The sequence below is a fragment of the Nansenia antarctica genome (assembly GCF_963989245.1).
Source record: "Nansenia antarctica genome assembly, chromosome: 2".
In the NCBI taxonomy this organism is placed as follows: domain Eukaryota; kingdom Metazoa; phylum Chordata; class Actinopteri; order Argentiniformes; family Microstomatidae; genus Nansenia; species Nansenia antarctica.
The window spans coordinates 33055762-33083742 of record NC_137675.1 but is presented as its reverse complement, the minus strand read 5'-3'; the positions used below and the strand labels follow the sequence as shown (position 1 = coordinate 33083742).

Here is a 27981-nt window from a genome sequence, read left to right as displayed (position 1 = left end):
AGTCTCTCCCTGATGAGATTCTCACACTGATCACATCCAAGCGGGCAACCACCTGCCCTCGCGATCCCATCCCCTCCTCTCTTCTTCAATCCATTTCCTCTGACATCCTTTCTTACCTTACCACCGTAATCAACTCCTCCTTATCCACAGGATCTGTCCCGGTTGCCTTCATGATAGCCAGAGTCAAGCCTCTCCTCAAGAAACCTATCTGTGACCCGTCCTCTGTCCACAACTACAGACTGGTATCCCTTCTCTCCTTCCCTTCCAAAACCCTTCAACGTGCTGCATCTAAACAACTGACTGACTATCTCCGGAAGATGGAACATCTGGACCCCAACCAATCCGGCTTCAAGGCTGGGCATTGCACTGAGACTGCTCTCCTTGCTGTCACAGAGGCCCTCCACTGTTCTCAAGCTTCCTCCCTCTCCTCTGTTCTCATTCTCCTGGACCTGTCCGCTCCCTTCGACACAGGCAACCACCAGATCCTTCTCTCCATCCTCTCAGAACTGGGCATCTCTGGCACCACACACTTGCTTCCTTGCTTGCTTCCTACCTGGCGGGTCACTCCTACCAGGTGACTCGGAGACAATCTTTGTCTTCTCCATGAACCCTCATCACTGGGGTACCACAGGGCTCTGTCCTAGGGCCCCTACTTTTCTCCCTCTACACCAAGTCTCTTGGCTCGGTAATCTCTTCACATGGGCTCTCCTACCACAGCTACGCAGACGACACTCAACTCTTCCTGTCCTTCCCCCCGTCTGATGTACACGTGGTAACCCGTATCTCAGCATGTCTCGCTGACATTTCAACTTGGATGGCTGACCACCATCTCAAGCTCAATCTTAACAAGACCGAGCTCCTCTTCATCCCCGGGAAAGCCTGCCCTCTCCAAGACTTCTCCATCACAGTGGAGAACTCTACTGTAACCACCTCCCTGACAGCCAAGAACCTTGGAGTGATCCTGGATAACCGACTATCCTGTGCAGAGAACATTGCAGCAACGGCTCGCTCCTGCAGATTCTTCCTCTACAACATCAGAAGGATACGACCATTCCTTACCAGAGAGGCAGCGCAACTCTTGACCCAGGCACTGGTCATCTCCCGCCTGGATTACTGCAATGTACTCCTGGCTGGGCTCCCCGCTTCAGCCATTAGACCTCTGCAGCTCATCCAGAATGCTGCTGCCCAGCTGGTATTCAACCTCCCCAAATACTCGCATGTCACCCCTCTCCTTCGCACCCTGCACTGGCTCCCGATAGCAGCTCGCATCAGATTCAAGACCCTGGTGCTTGCATACCAGGCAGCTAAAGGGACAGCCCCTGCCTACCTGAAGGAAATGGTAACCCCCCAAACCCCTGCCCGCTCACTCCGCTCCTCCACCTCGGCTGGCCGACTGGCCCCACCTCCTCTACACAGCAGTCGGGCTGCCCGATCACGTCTCTTCACAACACTGGCTCCCCGCTGGTGGAATGAGCTCCCCACGGCCGTCAGAACGGCAGAGTCACTACCCATCTTCCGTCGTAGACTGAAGACCCATCTCTTCAGGTTACATCTTAACTGCTCCTCCTGAGAAATCTTCTGACCCTCACCACTACGTCTCCTAAAGACACCCACTTTCCCCTCTACTGTGTCCCTAAGAACTTCTATTGCCCCCCTTGTACTGTTTCTCAGTTACTCCAGTAAAAAAAAAAAAAAAAAATTTGTAGAAGGCGATAGGGAGAAGGTTTTTCCTTCTATCAGTGGCCCCGGGCCCGAGCTAGATTACCCTTCCTGCAACGAATGGTGGATTGCTGATTCACATGCTTAGTATTCAAATGTATTGATTGTAAATCGCTTTGGAATAAGGCGTCTGCTAAATGCCAAAAATGTAAAAAATGTAAACAAGACTTCTCCATCACTAACCCCCTCCCAGACAGCCAAGAACCGTGGCGTGATCTGGACAACTGCCTATCCTGTGCGGAGAACAACGCAGTGATAGAACGCTCCTGCAGATTCTTCCTTTACAACATCAGAAGGATACGACCATTCCTCACCAGAGAAGCAGCGCAACTTTTGACCCAGTCACTGGTCATCTCCCGCCTTGAATACTGCAACACACTCCTGGCCGGGTTCCCCGCCTCTGCCATCAGACCTCTGCAGCTCATCCAGAATGCTGCTGCCCGTCTGGTGATCTCCCAAAATGTTCTCATGTCCTTCGCACCCTGCACTGGCTCCCGATAGCAGCTTGCATCAGATTCAAGACCCTGGTGCTTGCCTACCAGGCAACAAAACGGATAGCCCCTGCCTACCTGCGGGCAATGGTCACCCCCTAAACAGTAGCCCGTTCACTCCGCTCCTCCACCTCGGCTGGCCGATTGGCTACACCACCTCTATGCCAACACGGCAGTCACGCTGCCCGGTCACTTCTCTTCACTATACTGGCTCCTCCCCGCTGGTGGAATGAGCTTCCCACGGCTGTCAGAACTGCAGTCACTCCCCATGTTCCACAAGACTCATCTCTTCAGGTTAGACCTTAACTGCTCCTCTTGAGACATCTACTACCCCTGTGCCTCCTGAGACACCTGCTTCCCCCTATACTGTGTCTCCTAAGATTTCTACTTCCTCCCCTTGTACTGTCTCTCTTGTGTAAAAAATAAATGTATAATAATTATAATAATAATTATTATTATTATTTCTTCTTCTATCCCAATGACTGCCAATGGCCCCTGGCCTGAGCTAGATTACTCTTTCTGCTACGACTGATGAATAGATGGTTCACTTGCTTAGTCAAATGTAGCGATTGTAAGTCGCTTTGGAATAAGGCGTCTGCTAAATGGCAAAAATGTAATGTGAATGTAATTCATCTTCCTCATCAGAGACATCTACGATGTTGAGATACATCAAAGACTTGGAATACGTTCAAATCTGAATTTTCCACTGCAAAGATGAGGATGCTTTTTCTCTACAGCATTCTGTATGTAACGGAGTAGAAAGGTCAAGTTCAATTATAGCTAAAATAGGTATAAACTGCGCCCTCTAGGGGTTTAATGACGTGGTATACCCGGGGTGTGTCCGTGACCCGGATGCTGTGTCCGTGACTCGGATGCTGTGTCCGTGACCCGGATGCTGTGTCCGTGACCCGGATGCTGTGTAAATATAGCTGGACAGTGCAATTGCACGGGACGTAACGTGATCTCCCTCAGTTCATTCTTAACCACTGATGCGGTAAGGTCATGTTTTCTGCAGGGTCTGAGATCGCATATAATTTAAGAGATTATTAATGTACCTATGTTTTATTTGAATGTTTGATAAGTAAGATAGCTGTTTTGAGTTTCCCATTCATAGTATGTTAGTTTGGAACATATCACAAGTTTGTTAATGTGAGTTTTCTGTTGTTAACAATGATGGCGCTAACGTGAATGTCCGTGTGTAACATCATTTTAGAATGTAGCTCGATGACCCTGCAAGTCCCGTGTCCAGAAATTGATGCACTGTTTTCTACAGGTAATATTATTATTGTTGTGTTATTATATGTCTGTTGTTCTGTTAGTAGACCGTATTGTATGAGGTTGGGTCTTCCACCTCGCTAGTTTGCAACACGCTCGCGGCTTACCTAGCAGTCAGGTTGCAGCCATTGTTGCACGTGGTGCGCATGCGTATTCCAAGTGCGGGGTTTTTCCATGCATTTGGATGTTATGATTTCTTGTTGTTGTTGTTAAAAGAATACCACTATATGATCACACAAGTGAAGATTTATGTAGTCTACACATTTTGTATTTTTGTTTTATATTATTGTTATAATTTGTGTAGTGTGAGTGACTACTATATGCTCAGTTCATTCTTAACCACTGATGCGAATGTAGCTCGATGACCCTGCAAGTCCCGTGTCCAGAAATTGATGCACTGTTTTCTACAGAATAAATGAACGTGAGCCATCCAGCTGAGAGTGATTCATGAAAAGATACACCCCGTCACATTGGTGCCGTGACCTGTGGACCTGAAGTCAACTCTTCACCTTGACCCGGGACCACTCTGCTCGATCACTCTGCTGGACCGCTCCTGCGTGCTGTCTGGTGGGCGGCGTATGGTTTCACTCAGTTCATTCGGTGATGTTATGCACAAATGGATTGTTGAATTAATGAATGTGATCTGTGATTTATTTTAGTTTTATTGCTGTTTTGGTGACATTTTTCTTTACTGGTCTTTTATCTGATTAGTCTGTATAGTACTGTTTTCTTGAATTGTAATTCAACATGAGCCACAGACCAGGATGTTTCAGTACGCCACTAAGCAGTAGCATTGGGAGGGGTAGAGCGATCCTCCTCAGTGGAGGTAGGGGGATTCCAGTGTTGAGTTATGATAGTCCTGTTCAGGGGGGTGATGTTCATGTTGTGGGTAGTCAGGATGCTGCTGGGGCCCTTTCAGTTAGTGGGGACACAGTTCCTTCTCAGAGCCACGACATTGATCATGCACCGAGCACACGGGTCAGTGATGCCCCATCCCCAATCTCTGCTTTCCAGTTACCTAATGTAGTGAGCCAGATGAGTGACATAATTAGAGATGTTGGTCTACAGCTGGCAGATAGCATACTTGCACGCCTTGACTCAACGCTACCTCCTCTTAGCACTGCGCATGCACAGACCACGCCCACTGATACATCCACCCAGAGTCTAGACCTGTCCCAAGTCCAGTTGGTACCTCACAGGAGGGTGAAGGAGCCTCCAACGTTCAGAGGGGATGATAAGGACGCAGTGAATGTGCGTGAGTGGGAAGACATAATGAGGAGTTATGTGAAAAAGGCGAGCATCAGAGCAGATCAGCAGGCGGAAGAAATATTCACCCATCTCAGGGGCAGGGCTAAGGATGTAGTGAAGTATGGGACGAGGAGCAGTGGCATTAATGTCGCTGAAAACCCAGAGGCCATCTATGGTCTTCTACGTAAGCATTTTGCTGCTGTTCCCTGTTCACCTATCCCCCTAGCCGACTTCTACACCACGCTGCCGAAGAGTGGTGAGGATGCGTATGACTACTGGCTACGCCTCAATCAAGCTGCAGATGTTGCCACTGATCGCCTCAAAGAACAAGGTAAAACACTTGAGTGCCCTCTCCTGGAGGTGACACGTATGTTCATCAGGAACTGTCCATCCAAAGAGCTTGCCATGACTTTCAGATCAAAGACGATCGATAAGTGGACTGCTGTAGAGGTCCAAGATGTACTTGACGAGTTCCACACTCAGGTGTGCTCGAACGGTGTTGCCGCAGCCGTGAGTAAAAGGCCCAGTGAGGGTGTGCTAGTGAACAGAGTTGAGATGTCAGGCACTGATATGTGTTCACCTGAAAAGCAGGATACTCGCCCAGACAAGGGGGCAGAGGCCTTTGAACGTATCATCTCAATGCTAGAGAAAGTCCTAGTGGAGAAGTCTGCTCCTGCTAAGGACATGTCAAACAAGCAGTATAGACCCAGCCCCCCCAGGATTGAGGGTCTGAATAACCTGCCGTGTGCTGTGTGTGGCGACGCTAGACACTCTGCTTGGACTCACTGCCGTGACCAGAGGCTCTGCTTCCAGTGCCATTCGCCTGGACACCCCAGATCCAAGTGTCCGATGCAGGGACGTGCCCAGTCGGCGCAGCAGGGAAACTTATAGATCTGCATTCAAGGGAGGACTGTGCAGATCCTGTTGATATCTCCCCCAATGATGAAATGGCTGATTGTGAGTCAACATACAAGTCATTCATCTCCAGAGCGCCTTCGAACAAAACAGTAGTATTTCAAGGTCTACACCGAGTCCAAAGGTCTGATAGTTTATTCTACACCACTGTCTCCGCTGCAGATGTCTCTCTTAGAGCGATGATAGACAGTGGTTCTATGGCATGCACGCTTAGCGAGGCTGCGGAGGCGCGTCTCTTGCAGCGTAACCCTGATCTGAGAGGATGCCCCGCTGATGATGTCATTATCATAGGATGTGGTGGTCACCGAGTTGTACCTAAGGCAATATACAATGTCGATGTGGTGGTGTATGACTGCAAGATGGTCATCCCAATGCTTGTGGTGCCTGGACAGACCGATGACATGATACTAGGCAGTAATGCCATCAAGAAAATCCTAGAGTTGATGAGGAAGACTGACAGCTATTGGCGGCTGATATCTGAACATGGTGGTGGCAGTGATGGGGACTGTCATCACTTCTTCTCTCTCCTTTCCAATACAGAGAGATGGAGGGGTGAGACAGTGCCTGAGAAGGTTGGCACACTGAAGCTACAACAGTGTGTGGTGCTACAGCCAAATAGTGAGCATCTTGTATGGGGCAGACTCCCTGTGTCGGCACCTATATCAGAGGGCAGTACGGTGGTTGTGGAACCAACTCAGTCCAGATGCAGACCGAATAAAGTTCTGGTTGGCAGAGTTGTTACGCCGATGTGGGGCGACCGATGGCTGCCTATGAAGGTTGTGAATCCCACCGGTGAGCCGGTAGTGCTGAAGAGAAACACCAAATTGGCGGACGTGTTCCCCTGCATTGCCGCTGAAGATCTGTCCCCGCCCGACCACATTCAGTCTTCCCCACAATCCGTGACTGGTGAGTCTGTAGCAAGGCCCAAAGAAGACATCAGAAAGGCACTGGAGGAACTTGGTCTACGCGACCTAGACTTGGACGCGTGTGAAGTCTCTGACCTGTGGAGAGAGAAGCTTTGTCAGCTTGTTGTGAAATACGAGTCAATCTTTTCACGCCACAAGTTGGACTGTGGTGAGGCGTCTGACTTCGTGCACAAGATACATCTGGTGGACGAGAGGCCATTTCGCCTGCCCTACCGCAGAGTGCCACCGAACCACTACGAAAAGCTGAGGTCTGCCATCAACGACATGGAGGAGAAGGGCATAATTCGTAAGTCCAACAGCGAATATGCCTCGCCCTTGGTTCTTGTGTGGAAGAAGGATGGAGGATTGCGCATCTGTACGGACTTCAGATGGCTTAATGCGAGGACAACGAAAGACGCACATCCGCTGCCTCATCAGGCTGACGCGCTGGCTGCACTAGGTGGTAATGCCTACTTCTCCACAATGGACCTTACCTCTGGTTTCTACAACGTGCCTTTACATGAGGACCACAAGAAATACACTGCGTTCTCCTCTCCCTTTGGCCTGCATGAATATAACCGGATGCCTCAAGGGTTGTCCAACAGCCCGGCTACATTCATGCGGATGATGCTCTCGATCTTTGGGGATCAGAATTTCACCAGTCTATTGTGCTACCTAGACGATGTTATGGTCTTCGCTCCTACAGAACAGCTGGCACTCGAGCGTCTAGAGATGGTTTTCTCTCGTTTGAAGTACAACAATCTCAAATTGGCTCCAAAGAAGTGCTATCTTCTGCGGAAATCAGTACGGTTTCTCGGCCATATCATCAATGAGTCAGGAGTGCAGACGGACCCTGGGAAGGTTGAAGCCATTAGCCAAGTACAGGTATCCGATCTGATGGACAGTGATGGGGTGTCTCCTTCACAGAAGAAGATTAGGTCCTTCTTGGGCATGATGCTTTACTATCAGCACTTCATTGAAGATTGTTCCTCTAAGGCCAGACCCCTATTCAAGCTTCTCTCTGGACAGAACGCTGGAGAGAAGGCACGCAGAGGGAGAAAACCAGTGAAGAAATGTCACAATCTTGTAAAGCTCAAACCAGCTGACTGGACGCCCGAGTGTAGGGATGCTTTCGAGACATTGAAGCGCGATCTCCTGCATTCTGTAACCCTGGCCCATCCCGATTTCGCAAAGCCATTTATCCTAGCAGTGGATGCTTCATTCGATGGGATTGGCGCCGTCATCTCTCAGCTCCAGCCTGGTGATAAAGTTGCAAGACCAGTTGCCTTCGCTAGTAGGACGCTGTCACATGCTCAGTTGAACTATCCAGCTCACCGACTTGAGTTCCTGGCATTGAAGTGGGCTGTATGCGAGAAGTTTTCCCACTGGCTGAAGGGAGTGCATTTCACAGCGTGGTCGGATAACAACCCCTTGACCTACATCCTAACGAAGCCCAAGTTAGATGCATGCGAACAGAGGTGGGTGGCCAAACTTGCTGCATATGATTTCGATCTGAATTATATCCCAGGGCCTAGGAACATAGTCGCTGATGCGCTGAGCCGTGAGCCATTTGTTAAGTCCTGTGTGAGCCATCGCCTGGTGAGGGAGCATTACCTGTCCTTGCTGGATCAGGTGAATGGAGTAGTGGCTGGTACGGTGCAGGACGCTTTCCGGCTGACTACCAACTGTCAAGGTGTTCAGCACACTGATGTCGACACAGATGAGGTCCTGAGTCCTGAGTCTTCTGGAGGTGCCATTAGTGCTGAGGAGGTGTCTGCTGTCATGGACGTCCATCGTACTGGGGGTGTTTCTCAGCTGCCCTACATTAATCCGGAGTATTTGCAATTGCCCGAGGAAGACCCTTCCATCGCCATCCCACAGAGTCAATTACACAATCTCCAGCAACAAGATGCTGTAGTGAGCAGGGTTCTCTTTTATATGCAGCGACATAGGAAACCAAATGCACACGAGAGAACAGCTGAGTCTAGCTGTGTGCTCAGGCTGTTGAAACACTGGAAGAAGTTAAGAGTGCGTAGTGGACTCCTCTACCGTGTGAAGAGAGACCGCATCAGGGACAAGAGGATCTTTCAGTTCGTCACTCCAGAAGCTCTGAAGCGACAAGTCTTGCATGGAGTCCACGATGCTGCTGGCCACCAGGGTCGCTCAAGATCATCCTCTCTGGCCAGTGAACGATTCTTCTGGACAGGCATGCAGAGGGTTGAGAATCACGTGAAGCACTGTCAGAGATGTATTTTGGGGAAGACTCCTGAACCACACGCCCGAGCACCTCTTGAGAGCATCCGCACTTCAGCTCCTATGGACTTAGTGTGCATCGATTTTTGGACCGCAGAGCAGAGCGACAAGAAGACCATTGATGTTCTTGTTGTTACGGACCATTTTTCTAAAGTAGCTCTTGCCTTCCCCTGTCGGAACCAGACTGCGAAACAAGTTGCCCGCTGTCTATGGGACAAGTTTTTTTGCATATATGGGTTCCCCAAAAGAATCCATTCGGATCAGGGAGCTAACTTTGAGAGTCGGCTTCTAAAAGATCTACTAGAGATGGCAGGTGTGCATAAGTCCCATACGACTCCATACCACCCCATGGGCAACGGCGTCACAGAGAGGTTCAACAGGACCCTCGGGGGCATGATAAGGGCCCTCCCTCCACTGAGCAAGTCCAGGTGGCCACAGATGCTCCAGACACTGACCTTCTGCTACAACTCCACTGTGCATGAGACCACGGGCTTCGCGCCATTCTAGCTGATGTTCGGACGGGTCCCACGGCTGCCCGTGGATGTCATGTTTCATCATGTGCTGGAGGATGATGCCGTTGTCAGTCGTCATGAGTTTGTGCAACATCTGAGGAGAGATCTTTCTGAAGCAGCACAGTTCGCTCAAAGGAATGCCATCAGGGAACAAGATCGTCACGCCAAACTGTACAACCGGAAGGTCAGAGGACTGCCGTTGGGTGTTGGTGACAAAGTGCTACTTGCCAATCGAGGTGAGAGAGGGAAGAGGAAGATCGCAGACCGGTGGGAATCAACTCCTTTCGATGTGGTGTCTGTGAGATCGGACATCAACGTGTACAGGATCAGAGATGTTGTCACGAATAGAGAGAAGGTTGTACACAGGAACATGCTGCTTCCGGTTGACTTCTTGACAGTTCCGGAACAAGATGGGAACCCGGCATCCCTAGAGGAGTCGCAGTCTATAGCTTCCTGTGCCAGTGTTCAGGGCTCTGTCACCTCTGATGTTGAAGAGGCCTCTCGGTTGCGCACCAGGGACTGGGTCTTGGAGTCGCCTGAGCACGCGGGGGCAGAGAGCATCCATGAGGAAGAAGTCAACGGAGGGACTATGCCCGTGCCGAGTGCCTCGAAGGAAGACCGACCAGATGAGTTGCTGGATAGTGTTCCTGATGACTCTGTACCTGACTGCCATACTGATTATCCCCCTGACACAGTATGTGACACAGTACACTCACCTGAAGCTAGATGTGATGCCCATGGTGACCTTCCAATTCTAGTTGAGGTTGAGCCGGAGCAGGTAGTTTGCACACGTTCACAGAGTGCTCAAGTTCCATCAGTTGTCACGAGATGTGGGAGGAGTGTTAGGAACCCAAATAGGCTTATTTGTGAGATGTCAGGGCAGATGCTTAAAGGGAGTACTGAGCCTTTCATAAGTTCTGCATTTAGTTTCATTGCGGCGTCTATGTAGGGGCGTAGTGCATCCTTGTTTTTTTTCTTTATTTATTTTGCTTCCGGTCTGAGTCGTGACCTAGAGTCATGAGATCCTCTTGTAAGGGCAAAGTTATGTACAACTGTGGGATGTAGATGGCATCTCTTTCTCCTCTGTGATAAGTACGGGTTTTGGTACCAATCTGTCCTTACACACTTCTTATGGAAGAATTTATAATGTTGAGTTTTGGTACATCAGTGCTCGAGATCCACGTTGTTTTTTTGTTTTGTCATTTGTTTGTTTTTTCGCTCCTGTTTTTTTTTTTTTTTACTGTCCTCCGGTTTTCATGCTGTTGCCCCATTTTAGTATAATTTAAGGGGGGTGTATGTAACGGAGTAGAAAGGTCAAGTTCAATTATAGCTAAAATAGGTATAAACTGCGCCCTCTAGGGGTTTAATGACGTGGTATACCCGGGGTGTGTCCGTGACCCGGATGCTGTGTCCGTGACTCGGATGCTGTGTCCGTGACCCGGATGCTGTGTCCGTGACCCGGATGCTGTGTAAATATAGCTGGACAGTGCAATTGCACGGGACGTAACGTGATCTCCCTCAGTTCATTCTTAACCACTGATGCGGTAAGGTCATGTTTTCTGCAGGGTCTGAGATCGCATATAATTTAAGAGATTATTAATGTACCTATGTTTTATTTTAATGTTTGATAAGTAAGATAGCTGTTTTGAGTTTCCCATTCATAGTATGTTAGTTTGGAACATATCACAAGTTTGTTAATGTGAGTTTTCTGTTGTTAACAATGATGGCGCTAACGTGAATGTCCGTGTGTAACATCATTTTAGAATGTAGCTCGATGACCCTGCAAGTCCCGTGTCCAGAAATTGATGCACTGTTTTCTACAGGTAATATTATTATTGTTGTGTTATTATATGTCTGTTGTTCTGTTAGTAGACCGTATTGTATGAGGTTGGGTCTTCCACCTCGCTAGTTTGCAACACGCTCGCGGCTTACCTAGCAGTCAGGTTGCAGCCATTGTTGCACGTGGTGCGCATGCGTATTCCAAGTGCGGGGTTTTTCCATGCATTTGGATGTTATGATTTCTTGTTGTTGTTGTTAAAAGAATACCACTATATGATCACACAAGTGAAGATTTATGTAGTCTACACATTTTGTATTTTTGTTTTATATTATTGTTATAATGTGTGTAGTGTGAGTGACTACTATATGCTCAGTTCATTCTTAACCACTGATGCGAATGTAGCTCGATGACCCTGCAAGTCCCGTGTCCAGAAATTGATGCACTGTTTTCTACAGAATAAATGAACGTGAGCCATCCAGCTGAGAGTGATTCATGAAAAGTTACACCCCGTCACATGTACAGATACCTTAATGCCAATCCTCCACACAACTATGTGTCTTATCAGTAAATTACATTCCTATTTTGAGCAGTGATGATAGTATCTCACAGATCACTAACTGGTACTTAGATAGTGGCATTGACACGACTTCCTTTAGTCGAAAACGTCTTGAAGTGCAGTGTGAAAATACTTTATTGTGTGTGCCCTGATGGCCAGTATATTGCATAAACTAGAAAATGCGTTAGTCAGGGAGACACTGTTACGGTGGTGTCAGAGGGGAAGAGGACAACAATGTTGAGGTGCATGCCCAAGGTGTGGAACTTTATAAATAGGTAGAAATATAGCTGGCAACTTTGTACAGGTATTTACAAAACAATAAGCAGGACGATGACAGGACACTGAACATAAACTGAAATGAGAGCTCTCTGTGGAGGGTCAGCACTAAGTACAGAATGCTGTAGAAAAAAAACATCCTCGTCATCCATCCAGAAAGATCAGTTCCTCTTTTTGTCTTGTTTTATGCCTTCGTCTTCAGCTGATAAAGCAGGGAAAGGAATTGGATCTAATGATTTTGGTCTCGACACATCACTGCAAGGTGACAACCACTGGTCGTTCTTGTGCAGGGATTTTCCAGGACAGTTGTCACTAGTGTCTTCTTGTTGCTTCTTTCCATCTTTCTTCTTTGAGCAAGGCTGAGCACCAACATATGGGTCATCAGAATCCGTATCTGCATGGACAAAATATGAGAATAAGTGAAGTAATATAGGTTAATTCTAACCAGTCATTTTAATCAATCATCAAACGCATCTCCCATTAGGTAAGTATTATGAATGAATGAATGAATGAATGAATGGACTTTATTGTTATTGCTACAGTACAGGTACCAAACAACGAAATTTAGGAGGGGTGGCTCCCCTGGTGTTAGGAAAGGGAAGAAAAAAAAAACTTTTAAAAAAATCACAAGAAGGGAAGGAGCTGGTTTACATAAATAAAGGCTATGTACACAAACCACTGTACTATACTGTACAGATAGACGACTAGGGTTGTCATATTGCACAATAGTATTGTTTCACGTTATTTAAAGTGTCACAGTTTGCAGGCTTGAAATGTACATGTTTGTGCCTCAGCACTACACCTGATTTTTTCAGTCCAGCAGCTGCCATACAATCCGTCCAGACTGTCCAGGGCCCAGAACTTAGGTCTTTGCTGTGTTCAGGGCCTGGACGGCCCTGTGGTAGAAGCTGTTCTTCAGTCTGTTTGTCTTAGCGGCCAGGGTCCTGAACCGCCTTTTCGAGGGCAGCCTGGTAAAGTGTACGTACCCAGGGTGGGTCGGGTCCCTGGAGATCTTGGAGGCCTTCCTGAGACAGCGTGTGTTGTACAGCTCTTCCAGAGAGGGGAGGGGGGCGCCGGTGATCTTCTGTGCTGTTCTCACGACTCTCTGTAGCGCATTTCTCTCCGCTGTTGTGCAGCTGGAGAACCAGTTGCAGATGCCGTAGGTGAGGATGCTCTCCACTGCGCCGCGGTAAAAGGTCACCAGTATCTCCTGCTTGCTGTGTTCCTTCCTGAGGACTCTCAGGGTGTATAGCTGCTGTTGTGCCCTCTTGATGGTGCCTTTTGTGTTGTCCTTCCAGGTCAGGTCATCCCGCATGTGCATCCCCAGGAATCGGAGGGTTGAGACTCTCTCCACGCTCTCTCCGTCGATGAGCAGGGGCTGGATCTCTGACTTTTTCCTCCTGAAGTCTACGATGATTTCCTGGGTCTTTGACTTGTTCAGCAGCAGGTTGTTAACCTTGCACAGCTTGCTCAGTTGCTCTACCTCATCCCTGTACGCCGCCTCGTCCCCCCCCGAGATACATCCCACCACGGTGGTGTCGTCTGCAAACTTTACGATGGAGTTGCTGGGGTGGACGGGGGTGAAGTCGTAGGTGTAGAGGTTGTAGAGGATGGGGCTTAGCACGCAGCCCTGGGGGGACCCAGTGCTGAGTCTGAGGGCTGTGGAGGTGTGGGGGCCCACCCGCACCCTCTGGGGGCGGTCGGTCAGGAAGTCCTTGATCCACGCACATATAGAGTGTGATAGACCCAGGTCTAGTAGTTTGGTCACTAGCCTGTCTGGAAGGATGGTGTTGAAGGCGGAGCTGAAGTCCACGAAGAGCAGTCTCGCGTAGCTGTTTCCCCTCTCCAGGTGGGATAGAGTGGCGTGGAGAGTCGTCGCGATGGCGTCCTCTGTGGACCTGTGGGCTCTGTAGGCGAACTGGTATGGATCCAGGTTGGGCGGGAGGCGTGTGAGTATGTGTGCCCGGACTAGTTTCTCGAAGCACTTCATGATGATTGGTGTGAGTGCCACCGGGCGGTAGTCGTTTAGGCAGCTCACCGTGCTTTTCTTCGGGACTGGGATGATAGTTGAGGTTTTCAGGCAGGGTGGGACGGTGGCCTGGGACAGGGACTGGTTAAAGATGTTGGTGAAAACCCCGGCCAGCTGGTCGGCGCAGTCTCTCAGCACCCGTCCCAGGACGCCATCCGGCCCCGAGGCTTTCCTGGGGTCCACCGCCTTCAGTACGCGTCTCACTTCATGCTCTGTGAGGGTGAGGCTGCTGAGAGCTGGAGAGAGTGGTGTTTGTGTTGCGGTTACCTCCGTTCGCCCCTCGTCGAACCGGGCGTAGAAGGTGTTCAGCTTTCCCGCCAGCAGGGGGTCGTCCTCTGCGGCTGTGAGCCTGTTGGCTCTGAAGTTTGTCATCTGCTGAACCCCCTGCCACATCCGCCTGGAGTCGTTGCTCAGGAGGCATTCCTCAATCTTCTCTCTGTGGTCTGCCTTGGCCGCTTTGATTCCGCGCTTTAGGTTGGCCCTGGTGGAGCTGTACAGCGGTGTGCTCTTCCCTGCGAAGAAGGCGTTGTCCCTCTCGTTGATCAGTTTTTGGACCTTCCCAGTCATCCATGGCTTCGTGTTGGGGTAGACCCGGACCCGTTTGTCCACGGTGACTGAGTTGGTGCAGTTCACTATGTGGTTCAGAACCGACGACGTGTACTGTTCCAGGTCCTCATGCTCATATTCCTGCCATAGGGTGTCATTTAGGCAGATCTGCAGTGGAGCGGACCCTTCTGGCCAGGTTCTGACAGTCTTAGTGGTGATGGGAGCACTTTTCCACATGGTAGTGTATGCAGGGATCAGGAGGATTGACACATGGTCAGACATGCCTAGATGAGCTAGTGGACTAGCCTTGTAAGCACGTTTGATGTTGGTGTATACCTTGTCCAGTGTTTTTTCTCCTCTTGTTATTACAGATTAGACCAAGAACAATCCAAAGCAGAGAATCAACAAAGGATTCCCAAGTCCTTACCCAGCTGGGAGATGTGTGATGGTGTATTCCTAAGAGAAGGCTCGAGTTCAGGTGATAATCTGGACTCTGCCATCTCTGAAGCTGAGAGAATGCATTGATTAGAGTCACAGCAAGCAAACAGATTTCTCAGCTGAAGCACATACAATTCTAAAGCGTTTCCATAGCGTAGTGGTTATCATGTTCGAAACTGGGGCAGAAACACATTTTGGGGGTAGTGGTGGTCTAGTGGATAGTGAGTTGGACTGGTGATCAGAGGGTCATGAGTTCAAATCCCACCTGGGAACACCACCACTAGTGTGCCCTTGAGTAAGGCACTTACCCTAAGTTACTCCAGGGAGACTGTCTCTGAAATCTCTAATTGTAAGTTGCTTTGTATAAAAGTGTCTTCTAAAATGTAAAAGATCTTGCTCATATTGGTGGCAGCAGAATGTTTGGAGTGTGTGTCATTGCACTTGTTATACATTATCATAACTGTAAATATCAGGTTCAATTGTAACCCTCGGGTCAAGCAATTGGTGATATATATATATAAGATATACCTGTGGGAGAGAGGTTCTCCCTTTCCTCTCATCTCTTTCAGTCGCTGTGCCATGGTGTCTGTGCTGTAGACTATTCCATTCTCGTGATCAATGATGAAAGGGGACACATCTGTAACTGTGAACACAGAACATGTTCAAATGAAACCACCTTCAAGCACAAAGCTCTTTTAGACGCCAACTATAGTATTCTTCAGATGAACAGGTGTCTTACAAAAAGGTGACGACGGCACTGGATGAAGCTCTTTCATCATCTTGTCCAGTTTTTTCTTCATGCGTGTGTCATTTTCGGGGGTCAGCACGGGGTAGTCTTTTGGCTGCATAGAACGATGCTGGAACAAACAAAAAAACAGTGTTATGTTTGAAATATAATCAAACTTATAAAGACAAGCTTTGACTTTTGACTTCACACAACCATGTCGTTTTTTTTTTTGCCAAACACACAACTAGTTGACAATGATTCCACCTTTATCACCAGTGTCTAATGTCTTTTCATAGGCCTAAAGACTACTTCTGTATTACCCGGCAGGGTTCGACATTAACGGTTGCCCGATTGCCCGGGGAAAGTAAAACATTTGCCGGGTTTGTTTGCGCGACAGCAACGACGCTGCTGGATCCTGGTAATGCAGGAAGAACAGGACGGATGAACCACTGATGAACCAGATGAGACACTGACCTCATGTCTTTTAGCTTGCTTTTATAGTTGTTTTTATTTTCTTAATATTGTTGTCTTTATTTGCACTTGACACCACGGACCTCATTGTCTCTTAGCTTGTTTTATAGCATTTTCGCTTTTGAATTTGTCTAGTATGTAATATTTGTGATATGTTATGTGTATATGTTTGTGAATATGTGAATATGTTTTTCTGTTTTTGCACCTTCAGAAGAACCACTACAATTTCATTGTATAGGCAACTGTACAAGGACAATAAAGTCTATTCTATTCTATATTCTATACGCATTGTTTGTTATTTTTCTGGTTTTGATCGCTTATGGATTATTTTTGTATGTCGCCAAGTTTGATTGTTTTTTTCAATAAATGCTCTAAAACGTACTTTTCATCTCAGCGGATTGTTTGGCACATCATACAATTACCAGCCCAGACCCGGGTTGCGTCTCTCAGCGACTTTTTACTTTTGGCTCTATCTATCTATCTCGCTACAGGTGTCATATAACCCTAACCCATATCCTGTCATATAAAAGTACCTTATTGAATCTCCAGGTAATGTAGGCTCTTTCTGACATCCATCACTTTTGCTATCGTTAAGATACTTTATTTTTCTGTTTTGGTAGTCTGTCCAATGTGACACTTGCCCTCCTCCACCGGCCCTAGTTTTGGATCTAGCTTGCTGTTCATTATTTTCATGATAAATCGTAGCTAGCTAGCTATAACATCTTCATATACACCATACAGGCTAAATACTGATTAACAGTAGGCACTGATTAACAGTAGGCAAATGCCAATTGAACAGATTTATTCATTATCCTATCTTAAGAAAACTAATGTAACACTCTCATCTGGGGATTTACACGGCAAATCAAAGATCGACAAATCCCTGATGACAGGGAGAGGACGTATGACTGCTCTGATGAATCAACCCCTATTTCATTAATTTTCTCTATATAACGACGTCGATCATTGATCGGCAACGACACTATATCATAGTTTGCCTAACTGGCCATCGGATTTGGGCTCCTAATATCTAAAAAGCACTACGGTTTTCTTATTTTATCGGATTAAAGTAGCAAAAACCAGAAATTTCCATTGACCGCCAGTCAAACTTCTCCCCTTCTATCACCCAAAAAGGGGCGTGGACATGACGGGAGAGCAAAGTACCCGTCGGTGAGTACCATCCCTCCCCCCTTCTCCCTTCCTCCCCTCCCTCCCCCCTGCTCCCTTCCTCCCCTCCCTCCCCCCTGCTCCCTTCCTCCCATCCCTCCCCCCTGCTCCCTTCCTCCCCTCCCTCCCCCCTGCTCCCTTCCTCCCATCCCTCCCAACTCGTTTGCAAACTATGCAGTAAAAATGTGGAACGCCCTTCCTATAATCTTAAAGGAGTGCAAAACACTGCCCACCTTCAAAACCACTCTCAAAAAACATTTACAGGAGGCTGCAATCCGTAACTGGACCCTCTAAATCAAAAATCAGATTAAAAGACCCGAACTACCCACTGTACATACTTTGTGTTTTGTCCCCCGCCCCCACCTGTGGTGTATGTCCCCACCTGTCCTACCCGCTGTACATACCTAATGTTTTGTTGTATTGTTCTTCCCATGATGGATGTATATTTATCTTGTAGATAGTACTAGTTATTTGTCTGTATTATCTTGTAGATAGTACTAGTTTTTTTTTGTCTGTCTTACATGTAACGATGAATTGAGAATCAAGGACCCCAATTGAAATAAGCCAGTGGCTTTCTTGGGTTTTTATCCTGTTAGTTGACCTTGTATGTAATATGTACTTTCATGTACCTACTTCTGCAAATCTTCTAATAAAGTTTTCAATCAATCAATCAATGCTCCCTTCCTCCCATCCCTCCCCCCTTCTCCCTTCCTCCCCTCCATCCCCCCTGCTCCCTTCCTCCCCTCCCTCCCCCCTGCTCCCTTCCTCCCCTCCCTCCCCCCTGCTCCCTTCCTCCCCTCCCTCCCCCCTTCTCCCTTCCTCCCCTCCATCCCCCCTGCTCCCTTCCTCCCCTCCCTCCCCCTTGCTCCCTTCCTCCCATCCCTCCCCCCTTCTCCCTTCCTCCCCTCCATCCCCCCTGCTCCCTTCCTCCCCTCCCTCCCCCCTGCTCCCTTCCTCCCATCCCTCCCCCCTGCTCCCTTCCTCCCCTCCCTCCCCCCTGCTCCCTTCCTCCCATCCCTCCCCCCTGCTCCCTTCCTCCCCTCCCTCCCCCCTGCTCCCTTCCTCCCATCCCTCCCCCCTGCTCCCTTCCTCCCATCCCTCCCCCCTTCTCCCTTCCTCCCATCCCTCCCCCCTTCTCCCTTCCTCCCCTCCATCCCCCCTGCTCCCTTCCTCCCCTCCATCCCCCCTGCTCCCTTCCTCCCATCCCTCCCCCCTGCTCCCTTCCTCCCATCCCTCCCCCCTTCTCCCTTCCTCCCCTCCATCCCCCCTGCTCCCTTCCTCCCCTCCATCCCCCCTGCTCCCTTCCTCCCATCCCTCCCCCCTGCTCCCTTCCTCCCATCCCTCCCCCTTCCTCCCCTCCCTACCCCCTGCTCCCTTCCTCCCATCCCTCCCCCCTGCTCCCTTCCTCCCCTCCATCCCCCCTGCTCCCTTCCTCCCCTCCCTCCCCCCTGCTCCCGTCCTCCCATCAAGTATTGGAAAATTGACCTGACAGGTGTATCTGGTTAGTCAGGTGTGTTCCATCACATCATGTGTGCAGGGTTAGAGAGCTGTCAATGTCTAGTTGTTGATTCTAGGCTTTGCATTTGCCTTTGAAGTCTGCTATTGATGTCTGTCAACATGAGGACCAAATAGCCATTATGGCTGAAATATTAGAAAAATGTAACTGACAAAAAAATAGCCAAAACCTTAGATTTGCCCAAATCAATTCTATAAAATCAAAGTTGCTCTCTTTCTCTGCCCCATCTCTCCCCCCACCTTTTCCTTATCTCCCCTCTCCTTTCCTCCCCTCTTTCCTTATCTCCCCTCTCCTTTCCTCCCCTCTTTCCTTATCTCCCCTCTCCTTTCCTCCCCTCTTTCCTTTCCTCCCCCTTCCCCTGTTGTTGTCCCAGGGGCGAGGAGAGGTGGTCCAGAGCCTGGGTGTGGTGGTGTCTCTGGGTACAGGGAAACTCCCTCAGGTGGCGGTCAGCTCCGTGGATGTGTTCAGGCCCTCCAACCCTCTGGAACTGGCCAAGAGCTTCGTAGGAGCCAAGGAGCTGATCAAGATGCTGGTGGACTGTGTGAGTGGAGGGACAATGTGGGTTACACTGGTTTTTGTGAGGAGCATGCAGCTTCTGGCCTGTAGAGGGAGATACAGGACCGTGGTGGAGCGTGAGTGTAGCTCCCTCTACAGGACAGACGCTGCATGTTCCCCACAATTGAATATAGTTATTGGGACAGTGAAGCGTTTTTCTTTCTTCTTTTAGGCTCGATACTCCCAAATGTTCCAAATCAAACAGTTACGATGAGGTTAAAGTGTCAATTCTCAGCTTTTTATTTTAAAGGTATTTGTGTTAGTATTGGTTTCACCGTTTAGTAATGACAACCCTTTTTAAAACATAGTCCCTCCATAGCAGGGCTCCAAAAGTATTGGGACAGATTAATATAATGTTCAAATGAAGCAATCACGTTTAGTGTTTCGTCCAAAAGATCCTTCAGATGCAAGAACTGTCCGAAGGCTGTGGCTCATTGACTGGTGATGTTCTGCCAGGCCTGGGGGGTATTCCATTAACGTCACTAAAGGAAAATCCAGGCTTTTTTCTAGATTTTCTCTAGATTTTCCTTTAGCGACGTTGACCCCCCCCCCCCGACTACAGTCATATTCAGTTGTTTGTTTTGAGGTCTTTTTTCACTTAGTCTCATCCTCAGCAACCCGTAGAATCTCCCCCAATGTGCTGCATTCCTCACTGGAGACACACAAACAAGTGCATAGCGCTGTAACACCGACCTGATAATCAGGGCTGCCAAGTTTCACCAAAAGTTTGGAGTGAGATTTTTTGGTGGTGGAGCGACCCAAAACTGTGCACGTTTTGGCGGCAGCGGCCCCTCTCTCCCACCCAATTATTTGTGCTAGTTTCCTGCAATTTTACATGTTGTTCATAATAAACCAGCACAAGAAATGAAAATAATTAACATTTTATAAAACAAGACAAAAATTCAGACAATCATATTTATGAAATCTTAATGAACAAATACAGTAGCCTACAGACTCTAAAAGAAAATTGGGCCCCATCAACAGGACTCAGCCCCTTGGTCAGCAGCAGAAAGACCTGTGGTCAACATCTTATATACAGTGCATTGCTCATAGATGTCTATCATGTTATACAGTAGGCTACATACCAGGGTTTTTCCTGGGTCAGAATGAGGCCTTGGTGGTTGATCTAGTGCGCGCGTAGCGTGGCCAATTTTTTTTTTAGGGACCCCCAATTGTTGTATTTGTATTGTAAATTGCAATTACTATTTATTATTACTATTGTAGGAGCCAGATATGGTCCTGTGATACGTGTTGTAATTCACTGTGTGGGCATGGGGTGGCGCTGTCACAATACCTGAGGCAGGTGTATATCAGGTAGCACATTTGTTGTTGTTGTCGTCAGGTGTTGACCCCGGAAGGGCAAATAGGTTTGACCGCAAGGGCGCTAAGTTTGTTATTGTTTGTACCAGTGAATAAGCCATTGATGGCACATAGTAACACAATAAATGTTTATTATGCAGCAAACCAATGACTACGGATCTTATATAACCAACAGCAACACATCAAATTTAGGACGCACAGCGCGTCAACCGGACAATCCGTCGGGTTAGCATCTCAGTAGCAAGTAGTAGACTATGCTCCTTTAACAATTATTATTAATGTACCTGGTTATGTTACAGTAGAGAAACAAAAAACAGTTACCAAAACTGAGTATTTACTAGCTAAGATTGGCAAAAGATTGGCGTGGTGCAGCCGAAATTAGTAAACAACTAGTTTGAAACTAGCTAGTAACAACTAGGGGTTTAGTAACTACTGCATGCCTGCATTTAGTAATGACTTACGCCAAATTGGTGCAACCCAGTCCAGTAGGCTACCAGATACGATGTTGTAATGTATGCACATATTTTGCTACCACGGTTGCCAGATGGAATTGACAATGTCCAGCCCAACCAGTCTAAAAGCTGCCGAATCCACCCGTCCAGTGTGACCAAAAGTAGCCCAATCTGGCAACACTGCTTGCTACGTTCTTGCAGCTCGCGTGAACACAGGTTCTTCCATCAGCGCTCGCCTGCCGCTTCGATTGCAGACTCAAGTTAACGCGCGTGCAGAAAGATGCCACGAAACTCAAGTCCCGTAAAACAAATTGTTATTTCTCGCCGTGAGAAATAGAGATGCGGCGTGAGAGCGTGAGAACTGGTTGAAATGCGTGAGTCTCACGGTGATTGCGTGAGACTTGCCAGCTCTGCTAGCTAATAAGCTAACACTTGTTTGGCTAGTGTAGTAAACACACACACACACACACACACACACACAGACACACACAATAACTTGTGAACAACACAACAAACAAAACCACGCTAAGTCAGCTAACAAAAACAAACAAGCTTCTAATAAAGCTAGCTAGTTAACAAGCTAACACCTGTGTGGCCCAGTAAACACTCCCTAATACAGTGAGTAAATAACGCATTACAACTCGCTACATATGGCAGACCTTAGTATCATACTATAGTGTATTATATCCTCGGCCACTGGCTGGTTTTGTGGCGCTGTTCCGACTTTCAGTACTTCAGCAAACGAACTAGTCTCCGAAGACTAGAAGAAGTCTGGCAAACGCATTGCTTTCAGACAGTTTTCACCGATCACTGTTTATTTTAATTCTCGAATTACTATGAGAGAATAATAGTATACTTTTATACTTCAGCTCCTACATGAACTAAAAAGGACACGTAACCTAGATGAACACTAACACTATGCTCTAGTAGTCTACCATCTGAACCACAAAAACGTTGTCAGAAGTGGGGTTCGAACCCACACCTCCAGTCTCAAGGAGTCTCAACTCTTGAGACTGGCGCCTTAGACCTCTCGGCCATCCCGACAATTGTAAAGCAATTAAAGAACTGAGCTGAATAAGACATTAAACCTTTACTGTCACCAGACAGACACGATAATACAACAGCTGTATACACTTGCTATACGTGTAATTACCTGAATATATCTGGCAAATGATATGTTTTATAATATGACAAGCACACATGCCATTGAGTAGAAGACTATGAACCGAAGGAATGTACAGCTGAATGAGCATATGAATGTGCAATAACACTATGTGCAATATGACAACCCTCGGGTACATAAGGTTCAGAGATAGGATATGTATAGCATAGCATAGAGTACAGCACAGTGTTTTATTTGTATAGTATAGTGGATAGTGTATATAGCCTTTATTTATGTAAACCAGCTCTTTTCCCTTCTTGTTTTTAGTTTTTTTTTCCTAGCACCAGGGGAGCCCCCCCTCCCAAATTTCGTTGTATGGTACCTGTACTATATAAATGACAATAAAGACCATTCATTCATTCATTCATTCATTCATTCATATGGATAGGCTATAGACAGTTCCAGTTGTAATCAAAGTCATGGTGATTAGCATTGTTAGCAGCATGCCCTTTTAACTGAGCTACATCGAGCCACTGACTATGCTGTATGTTCTTGTTAATAATAATAATAAATTATATTTATATAGCGCTTGTTAGAGACCATGCAGTGTTATGGTACCTTGAGGTTGAACTCGATGTTATAATAATGTATCTTACAGAACATTGAATGAGTCAACATTGCTAACACCTGCCATGCTCTACTTAAAATGTGTCAGCAGTGGGGTTCGAACCCACGCCTCCATTCGGAGGGCCAGTCGCGTGTTGCTATAACGGAGATTTTTAACCGTTTATTGACCCTTTCTTGCCGTCTTTTCAGCCGCGGGTTCGAATCCACCTGAGGACATTACTGTCAAAAATATTTTCTTTTTTAAAGTCTTAATCAATTAAATGTTTAATGTAACACAACATGTTTTGATGATTTATAATTCATTTCATTAAAGAAAACAGGACATCTTATGCTATTTATTGGTTTAACATTGCAATGTATTCTGCCCTGTTGAGTTCTCTAACCCTAAGCTCCATTGTTGATGTTAATGTAACCATTATACTGTTTTAAAACATACACAGACACGTGGATGTATTGAACTCCACACTTGATTTATTAAAAAGCACACACGCACAACTGCTAAACCATGTACATAAAAAATAAACAAAACTGATTAAACCTTGGTTGTATCGAACTAAAACAAAATGTGCATATTTAAAACAATTTCCAACAGTGTTACAACATTAATTAATCATTTCATTGTAAATAAAAACTCTACTATGTGTGTGTGTGTGTGTGTGTGTGTGTGTGTGTGTGTGTGTGTGTACAGTCTCTTTCCCTTCTAAGGTGCCACACTGATCAGGACCCTGGCCACTCAACCCATGGCCATTCAGCCCCATCTTCATCCAGATGCTCTGATGGGGACAGCAGTTCCAGCGGCCGACATTGTGATCGTAGCTGGGGATGGAAGGCTCAGCTGCAGGCTGTGTTGGGGGCGGAGGGAGAGAGGCTGCAGGCTGCGTTGGGGGCGGAGGGAGAGAGGCTGCAGACTGTGATGGAGGAGCATGGTGTGGCAGTGCTGCATGACAACAAAATAAATAGGAAACACATGTTAAACCAAAAAGGAGCTGTGCATAGACTTCAGTTAAAAAACATGCCAGAGTATTGAGGCAGCACTGTATGCTGCTCTGCTCTGGTAGGGGCAGGGTGCTTCACATGACACTTCTAGTATCAGAGAGAGTAGTACATTCACCATTTTTAAATCTAGAACCAAAAAATTACAGAAAGAACATCAGTTCTGTGATCATTAATTGTATTGATGATGATGATGATGATGATGTGTGTGTGTCTTAACTAGTGTAATGTTGTGTTGTAATGTTTTTACTTTATTTTTATTTTTATTATCAACATCATTTATATATATATATATATATATGTTACGGTACATGTGGGAATACGGTACATGTGGGAAAACTAGGGTTAGGGTTAGGTGCTAAGGTGCTACGGTTAGGGTTAGGGATAGGGATAGGGTTAGGGTTAGACATGCCATCATGTACCAAGTCGACGTAGCACCTAACCCTAACACTAGTTTTCCCACATGTGCCGTCTTCTCACATGTACCGTAACATATATATATATTTATTATTATTATTCCATTGTTGATTAGAACTTTATTGTATCTTAGTCATTTGTATTAGTGTATCCTGTTTCCCTATTGTCTTGTTACCCTTCCCCCAGGGACTACAGATGGAAATTAGCTCTGAACTATATCTGAAGCAATATATGTATTGTGCATTATCCCTGTCAAATAAACTAATAAACAAACATGTAATGTAGGATCTAAGGTAATAGGATGCAAAAGAAGTCTCAATAGTTTGTTAAATATCCACAGCAAAGTACCAACATTTACAGATGACTTTCAATCAAAATAACAGACCTGGTTGAAATTGTGTGCAATATAAATAAACTGAAATGACATACTGTATTCCCACACGGCGGGTTCTAGAGTGTAGGCCTAAGGATGGGGCCCAGGCAAGCCGCTGAGGAGGTATTGGCAGCAGGACCTTCACTGGAGCTGAAGGAGGAGGTAACATGAAACTTCACACAACTGGAAATCACTTTGACAGTGAATAAAGATGGGACACACAGTAATGTACATGAATTAACCTTGCAAAGGAGACGCAGTCACATCGGATTCATCATCATGAGCTGGTCTCAAGAGTGTAACTGAAGCAGTCAGTTTGCTCCACACTGTAAAAGAAAATAAAGTGTTATTCTCTCCCTCACTAATGCCTGGCTTATTCATCATGCTTGTAAATGGGTTATAGCCACATTCTGTCATTACCTGTTATAGTCTGTCAAGCTGATTTGAACATTAATAAGTCTCAGTATGTCTACTCTGATGTGAATATGTCTCATCTGATGAGAATTACATATACATTGGTATATAGGCTATTTGTTATGAATGGATATTTAGTTCAATGTTCACTTCTTTAAAGCAGGTAAAGCCTCAGTGACGGTATGCATGTTTAAACACATTGATTGTGAAATCAAGGGTTTGGTATGTTTCTAAATTGTATGGGTGTCACCTGCTCAAAATGCCTCTTACATACTGTAATGTACATGCCAAACCCTTGAAACACATCTTCAAAAAGGATGCAAAAAGAGAACTCGTATGAACACTTATCCTCCTCCTACAAATAGATACAATATGGAATGTAATAAAACATGCAATTACACATGTACTGTACAGAGCAGACATACATTGTAAATACATGTAGGCTAACTAAACTTGTAAATAAACTAACTGTACATACATTTACACTTTAATTGTCCTATAATATAAATTACACCTGATTGATTTGATTTGATTTAGGCCTATTTGAAAGTTAATATCACAGTGTAACACTGGGGGATTTACTAAATGACAACATTGTGGGCACTGCTAGGCAGCAGTCATATCATTTGCACATTAGTATGTACAATACTGGTGTACATATTATGTACAGTAGCCTAATGCTGTATAGTATGGCCAGGCTATCATTGTGCAAAACTGTGTAGACTAGCATTGCAGTAGTATCTAAAACATTGCACAACCATAACACTATGAATAACTCGCAAGACGGTTCGCAAAACCCACACACTGTTATTAACATTGTTAATTTAACAACTGTTGAACAAAGTATTGAGACAGCAGACTTGTCCGATGTGTAGCCGTACAGTAGCTTGGCAAATCAATATCGAAATAGCTTTGAATATGTTACCTATATATATATATACATATATGTTACCGTAGACACGTCCGGACCTGACAGACATGTCCGATAACGAGTCAAGTACAGCAAAAGTACCGTAAACTGAAAACTGTCCGCTTTTCAGATTCAGATTCAGATTCAGATAACGTTTATTGCCATTATGCATACACATATAGGAATTTGCTTCGGCATTACAGTAAGTGCGTTTATACTTTTTTCACGTGTATACAAAAACAAATGCAAAAAAACAGGGCAACACAGGACAGACAACAGTGCATTGGATAGTGCAACATATATAAAGTGCAGTGCTTTCTGCAGCCCCTCTTGTATGTCTACTTATTATATATTATTACAGTTAATGTTTGTGACTTACCTATTAACCAAACGAAGAAAGTAAACTTGAGAGTTTAGAACGCGAGAAAGACGGTACGCTGTCTTTGCCTTTCAGGAAATAGTGCAGTCGAGTTGATTTCAGTGTTGTGACGTGACGTCACTGCTCAATGCGCCACAAAACCATCCGGTGGCCGAAAATATATGAACTATATAGAACTACCAAAGTGAACGGGATCTTAACTACTGCCATAGACAATGAATGGGCCAATGCAAAGTCTATGGCAGTAGTGTAGGCATATCTCTCAGAATACTCCTTTATCAGGAAGGACTTTCACCTTGAGTCTGGCGCCTTAGACCGCTCGGCCATACTGACATCTTGCAATGGACCAGAATTGAGCTGAGCAAGACATTAAACCTTTATCCAGTTTACTGTTACACCAGACAGACGCTTGGACACAGAAGAGGAACCATACATAGAGAATGTTGCGTTGTTAATGATAGTAGCCTACATGGTTTTAAAGGAACACATTGACGCTCTGAGAAGGAGGAATCACACTATCATAACTTATTATTCTATGGAACCCAAATATACAATAAATGTAGGCTATACACACGCAGACTTCTAAGACTTATTGATAATGCTGCCAAACTTGCCCTCACCATAATAGAATGGACTAGTTTTCCTTATCCCACTTTCCCCATCCCAGAAACGGGAGACAGTGTGAAAATCCAGTTGTCAGCTATATTAGCGAGCGGTTAGCAACGATAGCCACGTACCAGTACACGTCTTCGGATATCAAACAAAAATTATTTGATCACGCTCAACAATCTGGCTAAAATAGCGTCCACAGGACGTCTCGCACTCTTCTTCCCTCGATGTGGAGTCGCGCCTCCTAGTTGTGTGATTTGCTCCGATTTTGAATTGATTATTAGGTTACCCAGTAAATTACCAGACTCTATGCACTCGCTATTCAAGCCTGGGCAGGGTGAAGCTAAACAGGTACTAGCTATTCAACAGATACGTAGTAAAAAAGGACTTGGGTGAGGTTACAGAACTGCAAATGCTGCATGCAAGGCAAGCTTTTCAATACGTAGTTTTTGCCCGCGTCACACGATGTCGTGGCTGACGGCTGACTTCACCATGCTGTTGTTGTCTCCTCTGTCTCAGTGCACAGACTCTGACGGCTGTGCTGTGGACAGGGCCAGGTCATGGTGCGAGTTGACTGATACCATCTATCACAGGTTTGTCTTTGATCTCACAACTCTTTACCTATAAGCGAACCGACTACAAAACGTTATGGACATTGCAACGAAGCAGTTCTCTGTTGTCTAGTAAGCTCATTCTCCCCCCCGCCCCTCCCTCTTCTGCCTCATGTTGTCAAAATGTCCTTCCACCCTCTCCCCGTCTTTCTCCTCCCTCGAATGTCTCTCTGTCCCCCCATTATCTTCCCTCCCTCCCTCCCTCCCTCCCTCCCTCCGTCTCTCCTGCCCTCGAACCCCCAGGTTGAGCCCCCAGCTCTCACAAGAGGTGATGCTGGACGAGGTGAGGGACTACGTCCTGGTGGACATGCTGTGGGAGACCCAGATGTACCTGTACGAACAGCGGGAGAGCGTCCAGATACTGGCACAGCAACTACTGACCGGCTGAGGGAGAG

The 27981-nt window shown here is 46.5% G+C and overlaps 1 protein-coding gene, 1 long non-coding RNA gene and 1 pseudogene across 3 annotated transcripts in view; 2 read left to right on the top strand and 1 right to left on the bottom strand.

The window, feature by feature from the left end:
- The window catches only part of LOC308150134 (piwi-like protein 1), a 181014-nt pseudogene that overhangs the window by 66835 nt on the left and 86198 nt on the right, over positions 1 to 27981 (top strand). The gene's annotated exons all lie outside the window — the stretch shown is intronic.
- LOC308151728 (85/88 kDa calcium-independent phospholipase A2-like) lies at positions 171 to 27974 on the top strand (the record flags this gene model as incomplete). Its single annotated transcript, XM_080524641.1, has 4 exons — positions 171 to 242; positions 19198 to 19365; positions 27495 to 27568; positions 27830 to 27974. The coding sequence occupies 4 exons, from the start codon at positions 171 to 173 to the stop codon at positions 27972 to 27974; spliced, it is 459 nt and encodes a 152-aa protein (XP_080380767.1).
- On the bottom strand, positions 23336 to 26446 carry LOC308151121. The gene is made up of 4 exons (XR_013937280.1): positions 26367 to 26446; positions 24906 to 24989; positions 24720 to 24813; positions 23336 to 23817 (listed from the first exon to the last, which is right to left on the bottom strand). It is a non-coding gene; the product is annotated as an uncharacterized lncRNA (long non-coding RNA).